We start from the raw sequence: 20,672 nt of genomic DNA, 5'->3' as shown, positions 1-20,672 counted from the left end.
CAGGACTCAGAGGATCGCGGGAACGGATGGAGGCTCTAGGGGTTCCTAAGCCCAGCCCAAGCCCAGGGCTCTCGCAAGGAAAATGTGCAAAGCCTTCATAGCGTCCGCCGCCTCCGAGCTCCTCAGACGCCGGGCTCCATCCCCACCGGAGGCCGCGTCTTCTTTGTAACTCGAGCTGGCCGGTTGCTGTGGTAACGCTGCTCGCCGACTCTGGGAGGCGGAGAGAAGGGAGGTGGGCCTCTCCGGACGTCACCCAGACTCGGTTTGGGGTGCTGCCCCACCCCCAACTAATTGTCTGCCAGAAAGGAAGCCGAGAGATAGACGTTTTGTAAGTGAGGGGTCCAGGGAGCTGCATTAGTACTGGAAAGGGGGTGAGGATCCGCTCCCGTCAACGACTTTAACGGCCCATCAAAGCAAAGTGGCGAGGACCTCGAAGTTTGAGGGATTTGGTCTGAAGGTCCACGCCCCATCCTCGGCCTTCGGATCTAGGCCACGCCCTCAAGCGGGCGCTTGTTCTAGGCCACGCCCCTCCTTTGGGCGCGCGGAAGGAGAACCGAAACAGTGTGGTGTTGCTAACTGAATTGAGACAGGGCAACTTAAGCGCCGAGACCCAGCACCGGTCGTGTTCCGCTTGCGTCCGGCGAGGCCGCCCCGCCTCTCTGCTTTCCGGACGCCCTCTTGGTTTTGCGCCTGCGCGTTTCTCCCGTGAGGTCGGGTTGGACGAACACGCACAGAGTCTCCGGGGCGCGCAAAAGGGGTGGAGCAGGCTTGACCAGGTACGCGCGCGCGCGCGCGTCTGGAGTGACGATAAAGGAGCAGACGAGTCGGGCCGATCCAATGGGTAGAGTGGTTCGGCCAGGTCTTTAGGTGGGCAGTGCGTAAGGCCGCTCTGGGCACGAGGGCGCCCATCTCACTGGTCCGCTCGCTTCCCGGAGCAGATCCGGGGCAGGAGAAGAGCGCCGGGTCAGGGGCCGCCGCCGCCGCTGCCGCCGCCGCCGCCGCCGCCGCCGCCGCTGCCGCTCCCGGGGGACTCTGCCCGCCAGCCAGCAAGCCCGCGCTTTGCGGGCCTAGATACTCTGGGTAAGCGGGCTTGCGCTTACCGGAGAGGCGCGTGAGATGAGAGTGTAGGAGGCCATCGGGGACCTGTGGGAAGAAGGGGAATGGGGGCGTGAGTGAGGGGCAGGGGGTGTAAAAAGAGGAAGAGGCCCATCGAATAGTGGTAATAATACCAATCACTAGCACACAGTAATAATATTCTAGTGTTATGTGCCAGGACTTTATATAAAGCACTTTATATGCTTCATTTTTTTATCCTCCACTACAGTTCTCCGAGGTGTATGTTATTGAACCCATTTTACAAGATAGGAAAACTGAGGCACGTTAAGTAACGTATGCAAAGCCACACAACTAGTTGGTGGCATGGGTTCGAATGTAGGTCTTTCTGGCCTGAAAGCCTACAATTGTAATGTCTTTTCTTCAGGGGAAATAAAGGTGGCTACAAGGGAAGGGGCGGGATGAGTGTTTGGAGAGGGAGGGTGATCTAGAACGGGAAGAGAATGATGATAGGAGACTGTGTAAGGAAGAGGACCTGAGTTTGGATCCTTCGGGGCCTCTCGCTTCTCGGTTCTTTTGGCCCCACAACTTTTCCTTGCCGTTCTGTGTTTATGAACCATAGTTATTGCTCTGGAGGCTTGGACCACATGGTTGGTTTTTAAGAACTGGTTGAACTGCGGTTCAGTCCATGGTAGTTGTGCTCGGACACTGTTTTGGGGGCGGGAGTGATGGAGGACGGCGAGGGCCACCGCGGCGATGTATAGAGAGGACCCTCTTTCAAGCTGCTGTGCCATTTCTTCTAACTTCCTTTTCCATCTTTTCCTTGCGCGGCAAAGCCTTTGTTCAGTTCTCGGAATGGGGAAGTGATGTTGTCCCTTTGCACCCTTAGGCTTAAACTAAACAAAACCCGAAAAAACCCAACTTTTTTTTCCTAAGCAAGACCTGGTACTCTGGATTGCTTGCAGAGAAGGATTTCGGTTAGCTTTATTCGTCGTTGCGCTTTAGAGCTTTCCTGGGTAAATAGGAGCTTTGTTTTGGAGAAGTTTACGCTATAGGTTAGCAAGAGCGATCTGCACAGATTTTCCTGCAGATCAGCACAAGGCAGGGACCTCAGTAATTCCTGCGTGTGACCTCTTCTTCTTGAACAGTCGAAACAGCAGGTATCAGTGCTTGTTTTTTGCTTTCATATGGAGTGGAGTAGGATAGTTCTGTGGTAGTCGATTTTCATACAGTGGAGTAACTCCTCCAGTATAGGTATCATCAGTACTTGTTTTTTGCTTTCATATAGAGGAGTAACTGGTGTGGTAGTCAGATTGTCATAGAGTGGAGTAACTCAAGTAGGAGTCAAGGTTTAATGTCAGCATGTGAGGGAAACTTTGCATGTGATCATAGTTATCCTTAAAAATTCCTTAGGAAGCTTTAAAGTTACAGATAGACATTCTGTTTCTCAGTAATTCTAGCACAGTGTTTCCTTCAACTTTCAAACTTGTTACTGTTTCTGTGGTTGCAACCCAAGTAATTAATTAGCTTACCTTTAGGGGCTGTATTGCACACATAAACATATTTGAATGGGATAGTCCTTCTGTATTGTGAGTTGTACTATGCGCAGCTGGCACTAAGAGGCTTAAAAAGAGGAAGAATAACTAAGGAGAACAATATGTTTGTGATTCCTGCCTTAGGATCCTTCTGGAGCATGTGCTCACTGAGTGGAAAGTGGCAGGCAAATCTGGTATCATTTATTATTATTTCTCTCCTCTTTGCCTAGCATATCTAGTAGTTTATGCTAAGCTAAATGTGCATAATGTGATTCCTTTTCAATTTTTGAGTGGCACTACATTTTGAGATTTGCAAGCAATTTCCTGACAATTTCCCTAGATGAGGGTTTGGTGTGAGGATGTCTTAAATATTTTTGCCAGTGGTCTGCACTTGTGTTCCATATTTAGTACATATGTGTAACAAGGGTTAGCTTTTTGAAAGTAGCTTAGATTTTTGTTTTTTAAGGTTTTATTTATGAGAGAGTGAGTGCACAAGCTGGAAGAGGGGCAGAGGGAGAGGGAGAAGCAGACTCCTTGCTGAGCAGCGACAGCTGGCAGTGTGGTGCTTGATCTCAGGACTGTGGGATCAGGACCTGAGCCAAAGGCAGACGCCCAGCTGGTTGAGCCACCCAGGCACCCCATGGCTTAGTTTATTATTTTTTTAAAATACATTTTTATTTTTTTTAAATATATTTTATATGTGTGTGTGTGTGTGTGTATGTATATATATATATATATATATATATATATATATATAAAGATTTTATTTATTTGACAGAGATCACAAGTAGGCAGAGAGGCAGGCAGAGACAGAGGGAGGGGGAAACAGGCTCCCAGTTGAGCAGAGAGCCTGATGTGGGGCTCGAACCCAGGACCCTGGGATCATGACCCCAGCCGAAGGCAGAGGCTTTAACCCACTGAGCCACCCAGGCGCCCCTGGCTTAGCTTTTTTTTGAAAAATTTTTTAATCTTTCTTTTTTTTAAAAAGATTTTATTTATTTATTTGACAGACAGAGATCCCAAGTAGGCAGAGAGGCAGGCAGAGAGAGAGAGGAGGAAGTAGGCTCCCCGCCGAGCAGAGAGCCCGACTTGGGGCCGGGCTCTATCCCAGGACCCCGGGATCACTACCGGAGCCAAAGGCAGAGCCTTTAACCCTCTGAGCCACCCGGGCGCCCCCTGACTTAGCTTTAAAAAAAAAAAAAATTCTTGGAAATGGAAGTCACAGTCGTGCCTTTTCAAATTAATGTCTCTGGGGGCGCCGGGATGATGGCTCATTGGTTAAGTCTCTGCCTTAGGCTCAGGTCATGGGTCCCAGAGTTCTGGGATCAAGCCCTGGATGGGACTCTGCTCAGTGGGAAGGCTGCTTCTCCCTCTTCCACTCTCCTGCTTGTGTTCCTTCTCTCACAGTCTCTGTCAAATAAATAAAAATCTTAAAAAAAAATAAAATTTATGTCTCTGAATTTCACTTCTCTTATCTGTAAAATGTAGAGGAAGGAACTGTACAAAGTTATAAGATTTCTCCATTGTTAATTTTGAAGCCGAACTCCACATTTCATATCTTACCACCTATATCTGTGTCACATTATCTCTAAAAGATAAGGACTCTTTTTAAAAAAAAAAACCCATGATAATGTAACACCAAAAAAAAAGCAAAACCCCCATACAATAAACCAAAATCAGCTATTGTTCAGACTTTTGACTTGAAAATGTCACTTTTTAAAAAAATTTCTAATAGTTTAAAGATCTATTTAGGGTCTGTAGATTTTGATTGATTGATAAGTCTATCGAGAGTCTTTTATTTCTTGTGGTTTGTTGAAGAAGCTGCGTTATCCTGTAGTTTCCCACAGTAGTTTCTGGATTTTGCTGATAGCCTTCCTATGGTATCATTTAACATGTTCCTCTGTCCTCTTCATTTCCTGTAAATTGGTCTAGAGGTTTGGTCAGATTGAAGTTAGTTTTTTTTTTTTTTTAAGATTTTATTTATTTTAGAGAGATAGCATGAGCACATGGGGCATGAGGTAGGGGAGCGAGTGAGGACAGAGAGAAAGGCAGAGAATCCAAGTAGAATTCCTGATGAGCACAGAGCCTGCTGCAGGGTTGGATCCCAGGACCCTGAGATCATGACCTGAGCTGGAATCAAAAGTGGAACACTTAACTGACTGAGCCAACCAGGCACCTCTCAAGTTAGATTTTTTTTGGGGGGGGGGGCATGTGTAATTCATAGTGATGGTGTGTTCTGTCAGGAGGCACGTAATACCTAGTTGTCTCTTTCTGTGGTTATTACAGCCATTGTGATATTTTACAACTTTATTGAAGTATAATTTAAGTACTGTAAAACTAGAGTACAGAGATTTTTAGTAAATTTATGGAGTTGTGCAATAATCAGGTTGTTGAGTTTGGTAACCTTTCCCCCACCTTGGTAAGATAACCTCATGCCATTTACGGTTAATGCCTATTCCCATTCCATTGCTATAGTCTACTTTCTGCCTTTATAGATTTCCCTTTTCTGAATATTCCATATAGATGCCATTATGATTATTGCCCAGATCTGTGAATTCTTTAGAATCTACAAAACTGATATTCTATCATTCTGTATTTGTTAGCTTTATAACTTCTATTAAAGGAAACTTTCCTTCAACTCTTGACTTAGTACAACTTATATAAGAAAGACAAGATACATATTTTTAAAAATAAATTGATTAACTAGCATTCTCCATTGGTAACCAATAACGTTTATTTTCTAATGTTTTAATCTGAGTTCCGGGGTGCCTGGGTGGCTCACTTGGTTAAGTGTCTGCCTTGGGCTCAGGTCATGATCCTGGGGTCCTGGGATTGAGGATTCCCCACTCCCTGCCCCTCTCTCCCTACTTGTACCCTCTTATTCTCTCTCAAGTAAATAAAATCTTAGGGGCGCCTGGGTGGCTCAATGGGTTAAGCCTCTGCCTTCAGCTCAGGTCATGATCTAAGGGTCCTGGGATTGAGCCCCACATCTTGCTCTCTGCTCAGCAGGGAGCCTGCTTCTCCCTCTTTCTCTGCCTACTTCTGCCTACTTGGGATTTCTCTCTCTGTCAAACAAATAAATAAAAAAATCTTAAAATAAATAAATAAATAAAATCTTTAAAAAAATCCATGAGTTCATAGTGCATTGTTTTAGAAGTTTGAAGACGTTGATTGTAGTAACTATTCATAACAGTGTTTATTATAATCTTTTATATATGTTTATCTTTTATATATCTTTTCTTTGACCAGAGGGAGCCTCTTCAGGATATTTCCTGAGTTCTTTTGACACAACCTTAAGAGCTGCTTAACTAGGGAGCCTGGTTCTAAGAATTTAGTGTAAATACCCAATTGTCTTCTTCTTCTTTTTTTTTTTTAAATATTTTATTTATTTATTTGACAGGGAGAGATCATAAGTAGATAGAGAGGCAGGCAGAGAGAGAGAGAGAGGGAAGCAGGCTCCCTGCTGAGCAGAGAGCCCGATGCGGGACTCGATCCCAGGACCCTGAGATCATGACCTGAGCCGAAGGCAGCGGCCCAACCCACTGAGCCACCCAGGCGCCCCTTCTTTTTTTTTTTTTTTTTTTTTTTTTTTAAGATTTTATTTATTTAGTTGACAGAGAGAGATCACAAGTAGGCAGAGAGGCAGGCAGAGAGAGTGAGAGGGAAGCAGGCTCCCCGCTGAGCAGAGAGCCCGATGCGGGGCTCGATCCCAGGACCCTGAGATCATGACCTGAGCCGAAGGCAGTGGCTTAAACCACTGAGCCAACCAGGCGCCCCCCCCAATTGTCTTCTTTATAAGCCTGCTTTTTTCTGCTTTGAGACCAAAGGCATTTTTTTGCTTGGGTCCTTTTTGGTGCTTTGCTTTTATGGAAATGTCTTCACAGTCATACCCACTTCCCCTAAAGTAGTTTATGGTAGTGCTTGAAATGACACCAAAAAGGAAGTGCATTGTTTAAGTTAGAAAAATAAGGAAGTGGAGTGGTACTGATTTAACATTAATGGGCATTGAAATGGCTTTGTGCCCTCTTGCAGGGGAAAACCTTAAACACAGTTTATAATCTAATCAGAGTCCTAACATTTTCTTAATTATGATTATATCGTGGGATTTATCCCATACTCAGTTTGAACTTTTGCCCTTGTTGGATGTTCTTTGTTCATTTGCAAACCTTTAATTCATGTACAGGACTGAAATGAGAAGAAACGGATTCTGTCTTTGAGAAGTATCCACCCATATTTGTTAGGAACTTACCACTGTCTCCTTAAGTTTCAGAGTAATTATAGTAAGTCTATTATAATTTCAGAGAAACATCTGTTAAAGTGTTGGGTACTTAAATAAATGGGAACTTTCAGGGTTGCTGAGAGTTTTCTCAGAGAAGTGATGACATTTGAGGATGACAGTTTGTTTTGATCTAGATTCTTATCATTGCATCTGCCTGTCTTGAAAGTAGGAAGCAAAGATTCATTTAACTATTTCAGGAATTTTCCTTTGAATATATATCTGTGTACTGGAGTCCATTCTTACGTTGAGGGTGCATGTGGTGGGGTTGCCTTTTTAAATAAAGACCATTATGATAAGCTCCTTTGGTCTTTTTGTAACTAAGCATCTCATTATTATAATAACAGCATTACTCTGAAACTGAGTCATGTTGAGTTTTATCTTGCAGAGTACTGTGCCCCTCCATAGTTTCCTCCCAGAATATGCACTATAACTCATATTATGCTTTCTAGTTGAATTATTTATACTTGCCATCTTCTCTGTTCCTTTTGTTGAATGGCTTAGTTTCTTTTTATTATTATGTGTTTAAAAGTAGACATTAATAATTCCAATTCTTCCTTTCATTGTGGTGGTTAAAGTTTCAAATTAGCAAGTGGGGTTGGTTTTTACCACTTAAATCCCTCACTTCATGATCTATTTGCACAGATCTAAAGAGGCACTATATTAAGTTAGTTAATTGTCTTTAGTTATATATGACTTTTGGATTGTGGAGAAAAAGAATTTCCCCTTTTATAGGGAGCAGAGGGAGGAGTCCCATGACCATATTCATGATGTACTTGTTAAGACAGAGATGTGAGAGTTTAGGTCTACATTCTTTCGGGCTTTCAGAGTTCCTGATACCTTCAAACTGGCTAAAGTGATTCCTTAAAAATGTTTCCATGATTTGGTCTCTGTGCAAAGTGTAAAAGTCATAGATGAGGGAATATTTGTGGTCACTAGGGCCTATTTTAATCTTTAGATAGTCTGAAAAGGGCTTGAATACTGATTTAGGGTAGTGGTTTCACTTCTGTGCTAAAGGGCAGCTTGGGCAAAAGTTTCTTCAGATTTCTTTCTTTCCTTTTTGTAAAGATTTTATTTTTAAGTAATCTTTGCACCCAGCATGATCTCCCTGAGATCAGGAGTCACATGCTATACCAACTGAGCCAGCCAGGCACCCCAGTTTCTTCAGATTTCTTAATTTTAGTTTCTTTGGGTTAAAGAACCGTGTGTGTGTGTGTGTGTGTGTGTGTGTGTGTGTGTGTGTCTTTGTCTTGACAAAGGCAAATTTCCCCACCTTATAAACTGAAGAATGAATGTAAATAGTCTTAATGTTTTAGCTTAAACTGATGAAGTGATTTTTTTAATCTTTGTTTTGTTGACATTATCCCAGTGTGTGAATTTATGTGATTTCAAAATATGTTTTTGAATCTAGATCAGATCAACCATCAGCTTACCATCTTACAGAGTCAGCTGAAAGTGACTTACCAAGTTTCTTCAAGATGCCTGCAGCACTTGTGGAGAACAGCCAAGTTATCTGTGAAGTCTGGGCCAGCAATCTAGAAGAAGAGATGAGGAAGATCCGAGAAATTGTGCTCAGTTACAGTTATATTGCTATGGTAAAGAGCTCTGCTCTGTTTGACTCACCTTCTGCTATGGACTTAGGGAATGTTCAATGTGAGATTTTGAAAGAAAGGATAACACTAACCCATGGTAAATTAAACTTGGTGGAAGATTGTGATGCCTTTATAAAACATGGTAGCCAGTGTGTCTGAGAAGGGTGTAACCTGTAATATCTTAGATTTTTTTTTGTAATGTTACTTTGTGTTTAGTTGTTTTTTGTTTTTTTTTTTAAAGATTTTATTTATTTATTTGACAGAGAGATCACAAGTAGACAGAGAGGCAGGCAGAGAGAGAGGGAAGCAGGCTCGCTGCTGAGCAGAGAGCCCGATGCGGGACTCGATCCCAGGACCCTGAGATCATGACCTGAGCCGAAGGCAGTGGCTTAACCCACTGAGCCACCCAGGCGCCCTGTGTTTAGTTGTTTTTAAGGCAGAAGTTATGTCAGTCCATAGGGCAGGTCTGTCCTGTCCAGCAGATAGGGTGAATTTGACAGTGTTTGAAAATGGTTTTTAAAAATTAGCTATCACCATGTAAAAATTAAGAGCTCTTTCTCTCTTTTTTTTTTTTTAAAAAGATTTTATTTATTTATTTGACAGAGATCACAAGTAGGCAGAAAGGCAGGTAGAGAGAGAGAGAGAGGAGGGAGCAGGCTCCTTGCGGAGCAGAGAGCCCAATGCGGGACTCGATCCCAGGACCCTGAGATCATGACTCGAGCCGAAGGCAGAGGCTTAACCCACTGAGCCACCCAGGTGCCCAAGAGATCTCTTTTAAAGTCCAGATTTCTGACATCTCTGGAAAAAAATGGGAAGATCTGGCATTACAGGATCCACATTCTTCCGTGTTATTGAGTGGCTGGAGAGGCAGATGTGTATCATGGTGATATTGAGGGCCTCTTCTAGAGGAGGCATGCACTGTCTAGTTTGCTCTAATCTGCATTACTCATAAGCAGTAAGTCTTTAGCCTCATATTTAAAACGGTCTGTGATCTTGTTCCAGGCTTTTTACTCACGGTAAATATAGCTATTGTTTTTTTCTGAATGGCTATTTCCTTTCCCTGTATTTGTATTTTTATTCATACATGTTCTCAACCTAAATTTTTTTAAAGATTTTATTTATTTATTAGAGAGGGAGTGAGCGCACAGAGGGAGCATGAGAGAGAAAAGCAGGCTCCCCACTGAGCATAGAGCCTGAACTGGGGCTTGATCCCAGGACCCTGAGATCATGACGTTAGCTGAAGGCAGCGGTTCAACCTACTGAGCCACACAAGCATCCCTAAACATAAGCTTTTTAAAATTCACTGTATATGAATATAGAATGTTTTTAATCTGTAGTTAGTCATCTGCTCTTACTCACATCCTGCCTAGGATTTCCAATTTGCTGCCCAAAACTTCATGATTCTAGTACTACTTGTGTAGCTATCAATGAGATTAGTATTTTAATATATGTGCCCAAGCTTGGGTCTTGTCACATAACTTTTATAAATTAGATAAATTTTTATTTATGAATTATCAATTCTCAGCATCCTTTTGTGAAACCTTATGATGAGAGACCTTTTACTTTTCTAGGACACAGAATTTCCAGGTGTTGTGGTACGACCAATTGGTGAATTTCGTAGTTCCATAGATTACCAGTATCAGCTTTTACGGTGCAATGTTGACCTTCTAAAAATTATCCAGCTGGGCCTTACATTCACAAATGAAAAGGGAGAATATCCTTCTGGAATCAACACTTGGCAGTTCAACTTCAAATTTAACCTTACGTAAGTGTCTGAAACATTTCTCAGTGTTATTCTTAGATCTACCACATTTGTGCAGATGTGATTTCTTTTTTTTTTTTTTTTAAAGATTTTATTTATTTATTTGACAGAGAGAGATCACAAGTAGACAGAGAGGCGGGCAGAGAGAGAGAGAGAGAGGGAAGCAGGCTCCCCGCCAAGCGGAGAGCCCGATGCGGGACTCGATCCCAGGACCCTGAGATCATGACCTGAGCCGAAGGCAGCGGCTTAACCCACTGAGCCACCCAGGCACCCCCAGATGTGATTTCTAATTGTTTTTATTAATATGAAGTTTTATTTCCATTGAAACCAAGTAAGGATTGAACACAGCAGTCAAATAGATGATGGAATAAGGAATCTCAGAAAGTAAAGTCCCTCTTACAGAACTCTTACAGGGCAACAATAAAAAGACAATCCAGTTGAAAATGGGCATCAGATCTGAATAGACATTTCTCCAAAGAAGGTATAGATACGGCTAATAAACCTATGAAAAGATGGTCACCATCACTAGTCATGAGGGAAGTGCAAATCAAAACCACAGTGAGATACCACTTTGTACCCATTGGATGGCTGTATTAAAAAAGACACAACAAATATTGGCAAGAGTGTAGAGAAATTAGAATCCTCGTATATTGCTGTTGGGAAAGTAGAATGGTGTAGCCTCTTTGGAAAACAGGCAGTTTATCGAAAGGTTAAACGTAGAGTTACCATGTGACCCAGCAATTCCACTTCTAGGCATAAACCCGAGAGAAATGAAAACATACGTCCATACAAAAACTTGTATGCGAATATTCATAAAAGCATTATTTATAAAGGTCCCAAAGTGGAAACAGTCCAAATGTCTGTGAACTGATGAATGGATAAAATAAATATGGTATATCCATGCCTTGTTTTTGGACAGTAAAAGGAAAGAGGTAGTAATTTTATGTCGTACATTGATGTGCTTTGAAAACATGCTAAGGAAAAGAAGCCAGACACAAAAGATCACTTATTATAGGATTCTTTTTATAGGAAATGTTCAAAATAGGTAAACTGATAGAGTCAGAATAGGTTTAGTGGTTGTCCAGGGTGTAGGTGGTGGTGAGATTATGGGGTACTGGGGATTGATTGCATAATGGGTATGGGTTTTCTTTTTGAGGTGATGAAATGGTTTATACTTGACTGTGGTGCTGGTTGCACAATTCTGAAAATACTAAAGGTGATTAAATTACATAGTTTATTTTTTTAATTTTTAATTTTTAATTTTATTTAATTTTATTTTTTTTAAAAGATTTTATTTATTTATTTGTCAGAGAGAGAGCGAGCGAGCACTGGCAGATGGAGGCAGAGGGAGAAGCAGGCTCCCTGCGGAGCAAGGAGCCCGATGTGGGATTTGATCCCAGGACGCTGGGATCATGACCTGAGCTGAAGGCAGCTGCTTAACCAACTGAGTCACCCAGGCGTCCCTTTTTTAAGTTGTTGGTTTTTGTTTTTTTTTTTTGTTTTTTTAGATTTTATTCATTTATTTGACAGAGAGAGATCACAAGTAGGCAGAGAGGCAGGCAGAGAGAGAGGAAGGGAAGCAGACTCCCTGCTGAGCAGAGAGCCTGATGTGCTGCTTGATCTCAGGACACTGGGATCATGACCTGAGCCAAAGGCAGAGGCTTTAACCCACTGAGCCACCCAGGCGCCCCTCTCTTTTTTAAGTTTTTAAAAAAGATTTATTTGAGAGACAGAGTGTAGAGTTGGGGGTGGAGGGGTAGCAGAAGAGGGAAAAAGTCACAAGCAGATTCTGTGTAGAGAGTAAAGCCTGACATATCTCATGACCCTGAGATCATGACCTGAGCCAAAAATCAAGAGTCAGTCACTTAACTGACTGCCACCCAGACACCCTGAAGTGCATACTTTATTTATTTATTTATTTATATTTATTTTTTTAAGATTTTATTTTTATTTATTTGACAGAGAGAGAAGGCAAGAGAGTGAATACAAGCAGGGAGAGGGGGAGAGGGAGAAGCTGGCTTCCCGATGAGCAGGGAAGCCTGTTTAATTCCAGGACCTTGGGATCATGACTTGAGCCGAAGGCAGATGCTCAAGGACTGAGCCACCCAGATGTCCCTACTTCATTTTCTTTTTAAAAGGTTTTATTTATTTATCTGAGAGAGAGCGAGAGAGCGAGCGATCGATCATAGGTAGAGGGGCGGGTAGAGGGAGAAGCAGGTTCCCCGCTGATCAGGGAGACTGATGCAGGGCTTGATCCTAGGACCTGGGATCATGACCTGAGCCGAAGGCAGACGCTTAACTAACTGAGCCACCCAGGCATCCCAGAAGTGTATACTTTAAATGAGTAAATGTTTAGTATGTCAGTAAGGCTGTTCAAAGTGAAAAATAAAGTTAATTCTCCAGTTAGGAGATAAATTGCAGTTCTGCCATTTTTCAGCTGGGTCATTTGGGGTTAGTAATTTTACCTTCTATAATTCAGTTTCCTTATGTGTAAAACAGGATTATTATTATCTTTCATAATAGAAGAAAAAAGGAAGTAAGGAGTAGATGTTAATTAAGGGTAGTTGAAACTGAAGCGAATTTTGATGTTTAAAAGGGTGGTAAAAAACACAAAACATAAAATTTACCATCTCAACCATTTTTAAGTCTGCACTTCAGTAGTGTTGAAGTATGTTTGTTTTGTTGTGAAGCAGACCCCCAGAACTTTCTCATCCTGCAAATCTGACACTCTCTACCCATTAAACAACTTTTTCTTCTTCCCCAGATCTTGATGAACCACCATACTGCTTTCTGTAAATATTTTAGCTCCCTCATATAAGTGGAAACATACAATATTTGTCATTTTGTGACTGGCATATTTCACATAGCATGATATCCTTAAGGTTCATCCATGTTGTGGCATAGACCATAGCAAAGACTGAATAATATTCCATTGTATAGTAGACCACATTTTTTTTTTTTAAGATTTTATTTATTATTGGATAGATAGATCACAAGTAGGAGAGATCACAAGTAGGCAGAGCAGAGGCAGAGAGAGGGGGAAGCAGGCTCCCCACTGAACAGAGAGCCCAATGCGGGGCTTGATCCCAGGACCCTGAGATCATGACCTGAGCCGAAGGCAGAGGCTTAACCCAGTGAGCCACCCAAGCCCCCTAGACCACATTTTTTTATCTGTTCATTCACTGATGGACATTAGGTTATTTCCACCTCTTGGCGATTGGGAGTAGTGCTGCTATAAACATGGATGTGCAGACGTCTTCATGACCGCACTTTTCATTCTTCTGGGATAGAGACCCAGAAGTGGGATTGCTGGATCATTTGGTAGTTCTGTTTTTAATTTCTTGATGACAATGTAATTTTTTTTTTAAGAGAGTGAGCACGCGAGAAAGTGTGCATGTGAGTGCGGGGGAGGATTTGGGAGGAATAGAGGGAGTCTGAAGTTAGTGCATAGTCTGATGCCGGGCTTGATTTCAGACCCTGAGATCATGGCCAGAGCCGAAATAAAAAGTTGAATGCTTAACTGACAGCCACTTAGGTGCCCTGGGATGATGTAATTTTTTAAGGGGAAAATTTTGGGGAGACTATCACTTTGCTGATTATATGAGGTAGTTTTAGTGTAATTCTGATTGGGTCACAGTACTCAAGTTCTGCTTTATTTAGCAGCACCAGGAGCATTTGATAGCTCAGGAATAATTTTTTGATTGTTCGTCTGCTTTGGAGATTTCAGTCTCAGGAATAATTTGGGGAGATGATCTGGATCTCTCCTTTAATTGCGTTTTTTTTTCCCAGTCCATTTTCTTTCTTTTTTTTAAAATTATAACATATTTTTTTAAAATTTTTATTTATTTATTTGACAGACAGAGATCTCAAGTAGGCAGAGAGGTAGGCAGAGAGAGAGGAGGAAGCAGGCTCCCTGCTGAACAGAGAGCCCGATGCGGGGCTTGATCCCAGGACCCTGGGATCATGACCTGAGCTGAAGGCAGAGGCTTTAACCCACTGAGCCACCCAGGCGCCCCTCCAGTCCATTTTCTTTTTTTTTCCTCCAGTCCATTTTCAACGCCTGTTATTTATGCCTTAATGGTGATGAATACACAAAGGAAAATAAGGGTTGTTTGTTATTGTAGAGTTTATGTGTGTGTTTAAAACAATGCTTATTTTAGGTGAAACAAAACAGAATGATTCAACACTGGTTTTAATTTAATAGAAAAAATGTAAGATTGTGTTTTTCTTTTCCTAGTTGTCTGTCCTCAGTTTATGTGAAGAACAAGTGAAATAACAGTGAAATCTAGTGGGAAAGGAGATACATAATTTATTTTCCTACTTTTGTGATACGTGGTATTATAAATATTCCTCTGTTTAAATTGATGGGTGTATCTTTGCAGGGGGATATTATGCCATATTTGCAAAGGATGTGGTATATCTCTGAGCATTGGTCTGGAAAAATGGTCTGTGTTGTGTAGATATAAGGCTGGAGTTGTGTATGTGTATGTAGAGAAAATAGCCTTCAAGGATATATAAACTGAGTTATTAGCAGTTGTTTCTATGATATAATATTATAAGGACATTTTAAAAAGTTTTCTGGTATTTTAAATATTTTTGTATTGGTTGATTCTCTTTTTCTATAAATAATGGGAGAAATGTGGATCTTTTATAATTAAGAAATTTATTTTGTGGGGGCAAGTCTCACTTTTCCATCAGCCACAGAGATAAGATTATCTACTTTGCATGCTTGCTGGAATACTGGAAAGAATGAATTGATCTGTTACTAAATTATGAAAGCATTTCAAGAATACTTGTTCTGTAATTACAAGGTGATGTTAATATTGCTGCCCACTACTTCTCTTAGATTAAGAAGTAAACACCTTCTTTTTTAGAGAGGACATGTACTCCCAGGATTCCATAGATCTCCTCGCTAACTCTGGACTGCAATTTCAGAAGCATGAAGAGGAAGGGATTGACACATTGCACTTTGCAGAGCTGCTTATGACATCAGGGGTGGTTCTCTGTGACAACGTCAAATGGCTTTCATTTCATAGGTCAGTCCCAGATAATGTGTATTTCTCTTGCTTTGGGAACAGGAAATTGCATTCTTAAGTTATTGCTGCAGTCCTATTGGCTATCTTTTTTGTTTGTTTGTTTTTAAACTACCTATTGGCAGTTACGGAGTTCAGATGGTAACTTAACCATGTTTCAGTGTTTCAAAAAAGACTTTGGAGCTTATACTGATTTGTTTCACACAGTACTGGGCTCCGTCATGTGGCTGGCTATCAGTAGGTACATTCCAGGTGGAAAGATGGAGGGTGGGGAGGATCAAAGCACTTGATCATCTTTTTCTTGTCCTGTAAGTGGCCTGTAGTTTATGATGAATAAAACCCACATTTGTAACCTCTTGGGTTCTCTTATAAGTCTCTCATATTATTCTGGTTTGTTGGTATTTAAGGGAATGTTCAGATTACAGTAGGATAGATTATGGAAAACTGAAAGTTACGAGGTAGCACCATTAAGGTTTGAGAAATAAAGCAGTTGAACTCGGGGGCCTGGTAATTGCTGCTTTTTCACCTCATTGCCTCATTCTCTCTTGTAGTGGCTATGATTTTGGCTACATGGTAAAGTTACTTACGGATTCTCGTTTGCCAGAAGAGGAACATGAATTCTTTCATATTCTGAACCTTTTTTTCCCATCCATTTATGATGTGAAATACCTGATGAAGAGCTGCAAAAATCTTAAGGTACACAATATTTTTCTTAATATAAATAGCAACAAAAAAGACAAAACAGGCTTGTCATTTTTTTAGAAATTAAATATTATTATTATTTATTGCTCCTCACGCATTCTTCAGTGCCTTCTAAGTGCCAGCATTGTACTGAAGTGGGTGTATGTAGAGCTGATTGGCACAGGGATTTGTGTGGTGAATGTATTTAATCTGGGGATGAAGGGAGCCCTCTGCTTCTCTTATTCTGGGGGAGGCGTTTGTCACTTAGGGCTGACAAACCTAGTGAAATAGTTGGCGGCATGAGGCGTGTATGTAGTTTGTTAGGGATGGGGTCTGTAGTGTACCAGACTCAGAGGGGTTCTTAACCCTCGATAGTTCAAGAACTCAGCACCCTAGTAAGTTGTTGACATAAGAGATTTTCTGTCTAGAATTGGATTGGTATTTACTATTTCCTCAATCTTGTTTTATAGCCATTAGGACTTTAAAATGGGGCAGAGGTCTGATACAGTTAATGATATATAAAAGGAAGGAATGAAAAGTGAAATATAACACAGTGTATTGTTTGGAGGGTTAAAAAGGGGATATTGCTGGGGTAAGGCCTTAGTAAATGACCTGTTCCCACTTGTCATCACCAAAAGAATTAAACTAAAAAGTGGACTTAGTTGATTCCAGTAGAGGAGGGGTGGGTCTGAAATACTCTCTTTGTTTTCTTTACATCTGCAGGGTGGTCTTCAGGAAGTTGCTGATCAGTTGGATTTGCAGAGAATTGGAAGGCAACACCAGGCAGGCTCAGACTCGCTGCTGACAGGAATGGCGTTCTTCAGGATGAAAGAGGTAAGGAGGTGGGTTATCTTTGTGGGCTGAGATTTGTTGAAAATTTATAGTTCTGATGAAAGTTGATCACTTTGAAAGCAGTTGTTCTGTTTGTTTGTTACGATGTTCAATGTATTACATGCAGTTCAGGAGGCAAAGTTATCCTGAAATGGAGGCTCCCTCAGCTTATTCAAGTCTAGACATGTACTTGGTGTTCTTTGCAGTTCTTATTCTTGTAGTAATTTGCTTTTCTTCTGATTTCTCTAACATGGACACATTTGTACACTCACTTATTTTATGCTTAAGTTCTGTGAATTGTCAAATGTCTGGCAACCAGCATGTTCCATGACAAGCTGAAAGGTTTTCCTCTAAGATCAGGAAGAACACAAGCATGCCCACTCTTGCCGCTTTTATTCAACATAGTATTGGAAGTCCTAGCCAGAGTAATTAGGCAAGCACAAGAAATACAGGGGATCCAAATTAGAACGGAGGAAGTAAAACTGTCACTGTTTTCAGATGGCATGATATTATACATAGAAAACTCGAAAGAGTCCACCAAGAAGCTCTTAGAGTAAATGAATTCAGTAAAATTTCAAGATACAAAATCAGTATACAAATATCTTGTGTTTCTGTATATTAATAATGAACTGTCAGAAAGAAGTTAAGAAAGAATCCCATTTACAATTGCATCAAAAACAATAAAGTACCTAGGAACCAATTTAACCAAGAAGGTAAAAGACCTGTACCCTGAAAATTATAAGGCATTGATGAAAGAAACTGAAGAAGACACAAATAAATGGAAAGATACTTAGGGCTCATGAATTGGAAGAATTAATATCCAGTTTTTTAAAAAAAGATTTTATCCATTTGAGAGAGAGAGAGAGAGAGAGAGAGAGAGAGAGAAAAGGAAACTCCCGACTGAGCAGGGAGCCCGACGTAGGGCTGAGTTCCAGGACTCTGGGATCATGACCTGAGTTGAAGGCAGATGCTTAACTGACTGAGCCATCTAGGCACCCCTGGAAGAATATATATTCTGAAAATGTACGTACTTTCCAAAGCACTCTTACAGATTCGGTGCAGTCTCTATCAAAATTCCAGTGGCATTTTTCACAGAAGTAGAACAATGATCTTATAATTTGTGTGGAACTGTAGAAGTCCTGAGAAAGAAGAACAGAGCTGGTGGCATCATGCTCTCCCCTGAGGTTCCTTAGGCAACGGCTGGAGACATTTTTGGTTGTCACAATCTGGAGCAGCAGAGGGGAGGCCCACTATCAGCCAGGGACATCGCTAAACATTCTACAGTACTACAGTACACTGGACAGCTCCCCTCCCTGCCACCACCCCCACCCCGCCTCCAACAAGGAATTACCCTGCCCAATAGGGCCAGGGTTGAGGTACCCTACTGAAGTGTGTAATATCCACTATCTCACTTGTAAAGTCCTCCTATTGGCCCATTTTCTAGATAGGGAGCCATGGCTGAAGGAGAGTTGGAAGATCACACAGAGTGCAGAGCCTAAGCTCCTAAGCACTGCGCTGCTTGTTAAAGAGAAGGGAGGAGATGGAGATGGAGATGGTTGTACTAAACAGTGGCAGCAGCCCACAGATCCTGGCAGTAGAAGAACTCATGGAGAGTCGAAGTTTGCTCAGAAAGGAGAGCCTATATATTAAGAAGGGAGCATGAAAAAAGAGGAGAGGTTTGGAGCCTTTCTTTATGAAGTTACTTCCTAGCTGGGTAGGTTGTCAGGGCTTGGAGACGACTGGGAGGTGCTGATGTAGTAGTATTGAGACTTGGCATGACTCGTAGCGGGATTCTCACCACGGGTTCTCTGTCCTATCCTGCAGTTGTTTTTTGAGGACAGTATTGATGATGCCAAGTACTGTGGGCGGCTCTATGGCCTTGGCACAGGAGTGGCCCAGAAGCAGAATGAGGATGTGGACTCTGCCCAGGAGAAGATGAGCATTCTGGCTATCATCAACAACATGCAGCAGTGATGGTGTCGACGCTCTGTAGGGCGGGCCTGATCCCAGAGTGGTGCTCTCTGCTGACTGTGTACTTCCCTTCCTCCCCAAGAGAAAACGCTTCTTTGAGCAAACTGTACCTACCATCTGCGTTGAAAGACTTTTGTTGTATTGAAGACAAAAGATGTCTTTATTTTAGATCCAGAAGAGGGGAGTTGACTCTGAATTTGTAAACAAGTCTTCCCTATTCCTCATCCCCAAGCCTCTCTCCAGTTGCTTCCTGCCACCAGCATCCATGGCTCATTTGACACCTTTTTAAATATCCAGGACAAGTCAGAAAGACTAGTAAAATATGTATAACTCTTTATCTGTTGTCATCCTTTTTCTTCTAAGTCTTGCTACTCTCTGAGGATGAAGACTTTTTGATGGGATTCTCAGCTGAGCTGAGGACTTCCAGGGAAAGTGGAACAAAATAACAAAATGGGTGTTTTGTGAATTGGTTTATAGATGTCTTTTCCTCCTCCTTCTTCTTTTTTTTTTTCTTTTGGACCTCTCTCTAGTCCTTGCTTTCCTCACACTTTGTTAGTCTGTCATTATATGCTATTATGTGGAAATGAATTACTCAGTGCTAAATTTTGAAGACCAGATAATGAAAACTTCTATTAAAAACAAAATTCTTCTGAATCTGTTTACCCTTTATTCATGAGGAACTCCAGAATTGGTAATGGGTATTAAGTTAACCACTTTATGTGTCTTTAAGTCTGTGTTCCATTGTGCCACTGAGATTTGCTGTCACATGTCTATCATTTGCAATCATTTTAAGTCTTAATATAATAAAATATCCTATATTTGTTCCTGAACGAAGTAAGATTAGAATTTGGGACCATAACTCTTATATTTTCAGTAATGTGATTTCAGATGGTCTTTTGTATTTTTCCACGTCTCTTTGTTCTCCCGGCTTTTCCTTTTGGCAAATCTGTGGAGAAGTTAGGGAGACTGATTATGTGAGTACCAGGAATGTGAGTCTTTAAAAAGTTAATAGTGGCACATGTAAACAGGGCAGAAAGGAATTTGGTTAGAGTTCTCTTGGAGTAATATCCCACAACTGGGGTAGGAAGCTCAGGACTGTGATTTTTTTTTTTTTCTTAAACTAGTCATTTAAAAAGTACATTATATTGTTTTTTGAATGACTACAGTATGGACAATTTAGAAAAACCAAAAACCCCTTTGAAATATGAAAACTGGTAACTCACTGAAGTGGATGAATAGTCTTACATTTTAAAAGCTTATGGAAAACTCAATTTCACATGATTCGAAAATGTCAAGTATTATAAGCTGGTATTTAAGATGCTTGTAAATATTATTTATGTTTTTAATTTTGTAAAATAAAGATTTCTTTTTAACCACTGGCATGAAGGTTTGGTCTTTCATAGCTATTAATTGCTGACTGTAGAAGATAGCTGTTTGCAATCAGTGACTAGAAGCATCTCACCTGCCCCCAAACTCTTGTCTCCATATCCCACAAGTTGGCTTGCGTATAAAATGTCTCACTTTCTTGGAAGTTGTTCTTTTCTTTTTTTTTTTAAAGATTTTATTTATTTATTTGAGAGAGAATGTGAGCAAAAGAGACAAACCACGAACCAGGGGCAGAGGGAGAGGGAGAAGAAGCAGGGCTCCATCCTGAGACCCTGGGATCATGACCTGACCCAAAGGCAGACACTTGAGCGACTGAGCCACCCAGGTACCCCTGTGGGAAGTTTTTAATGGCTAACTGTGTAAATGGAATTGTCTCCTCACTTTATAAGCCCCGACTGATTGTCCAGCCTTAATAGGAAAACTAGTTTTAATTCTGTCCTAGGACCACTCCATTACATTTGGTGGATTAGCTTTTTAATTAGTGGATTTTTTTTTTTTTTTTTTTAAGATTTTGTGCCTGGATGGCTCAGTGGGTTGAGCCGCTGTCTTCGG

At 41.3% G+C, this 20,672-nt stretch overlaps 1 protein-coding gene across 2 annotated transcripts; it reads left to right on the top strand.

Moving 5' to 3' along the window:
- Window positions 1-665: 665 nt before the first annotated feature.
- CNOT8 (CCR4-NOT transcription complex subunit 8) lies at window positions 666-20,107 on the top strand. Of its 2 annotated transcripts, none has more exons than XM_046001084.1 (7): window positions 666-776; window positions 8,276-8,459; window positions 10,028-10,221; window positions 15,093-15,254; window positions 15,803-15,947; window positions 16,656-16,766; window positions 18,588-20,107. In XM_046001084.1, exons 2-7 carry the CDS (start codon window positions 8,343-8,345, stop codon window positions 18,735-18,737), a joined length of 879 nt encoding a protein of 292 aa, XP_045857040.1. In that variant the 5' UTR covers window positions 666-776; window positions 8,276-8,342; the 3' UTR covers window positions 18,738-20,107. The 2 variants fall into 2 exon arrangements, with proteins under 2 accessions (XP_045857040.1, XP_045857039.1); XM_046001083.1 differs by lacking the exon at window positions 666-776 and adding an exon at window positions 900-1,080.
- Window positions 20,108-20,672: the final 565 nt, after the last annotated feature.

This window comes from Meles meles, chromosome 3 (assembly GCF_922984935.1).
Source record: "Meles meles chromosome 3, mMelMel3.1 paternal haplotype, whole genome shotgun sequence".
Classification (NCBI taxonomy): Eukaryota; Metazoa; Chordata; class Mammalia; order Carnivora; family Mustelidae; genus Meles; species Meles meles.
This window is presented reverse-complemented; position numbering and strand designations above follow the sequence as displayed.

Excerpts from the sequence above, each read along its gene's own strand:
- CNOT8 (XM_046001084.1), top strand. The coding sequence starts at position 8,343 with ATGCCTGCAGCACTTGTGGAGAACAGCCAAGTTATCTGTGAAGTCTGG. Across the intron at positions 8,460-10,027 it reads GTTACAGTTATATTGCTATG|GACACAGAATTTCCAGGTGT; the intron begins GTAAAGAGCTCT and ends TTACTTTTCTAG. Across the intron at positions 15,255-15,802 it reads AAATGGCTTTCATTTCATAG|TGGCTATGATTTTGGCTACA; the intron begins GTCAGTCCCAGA and ends TCTCTCTTGTAG.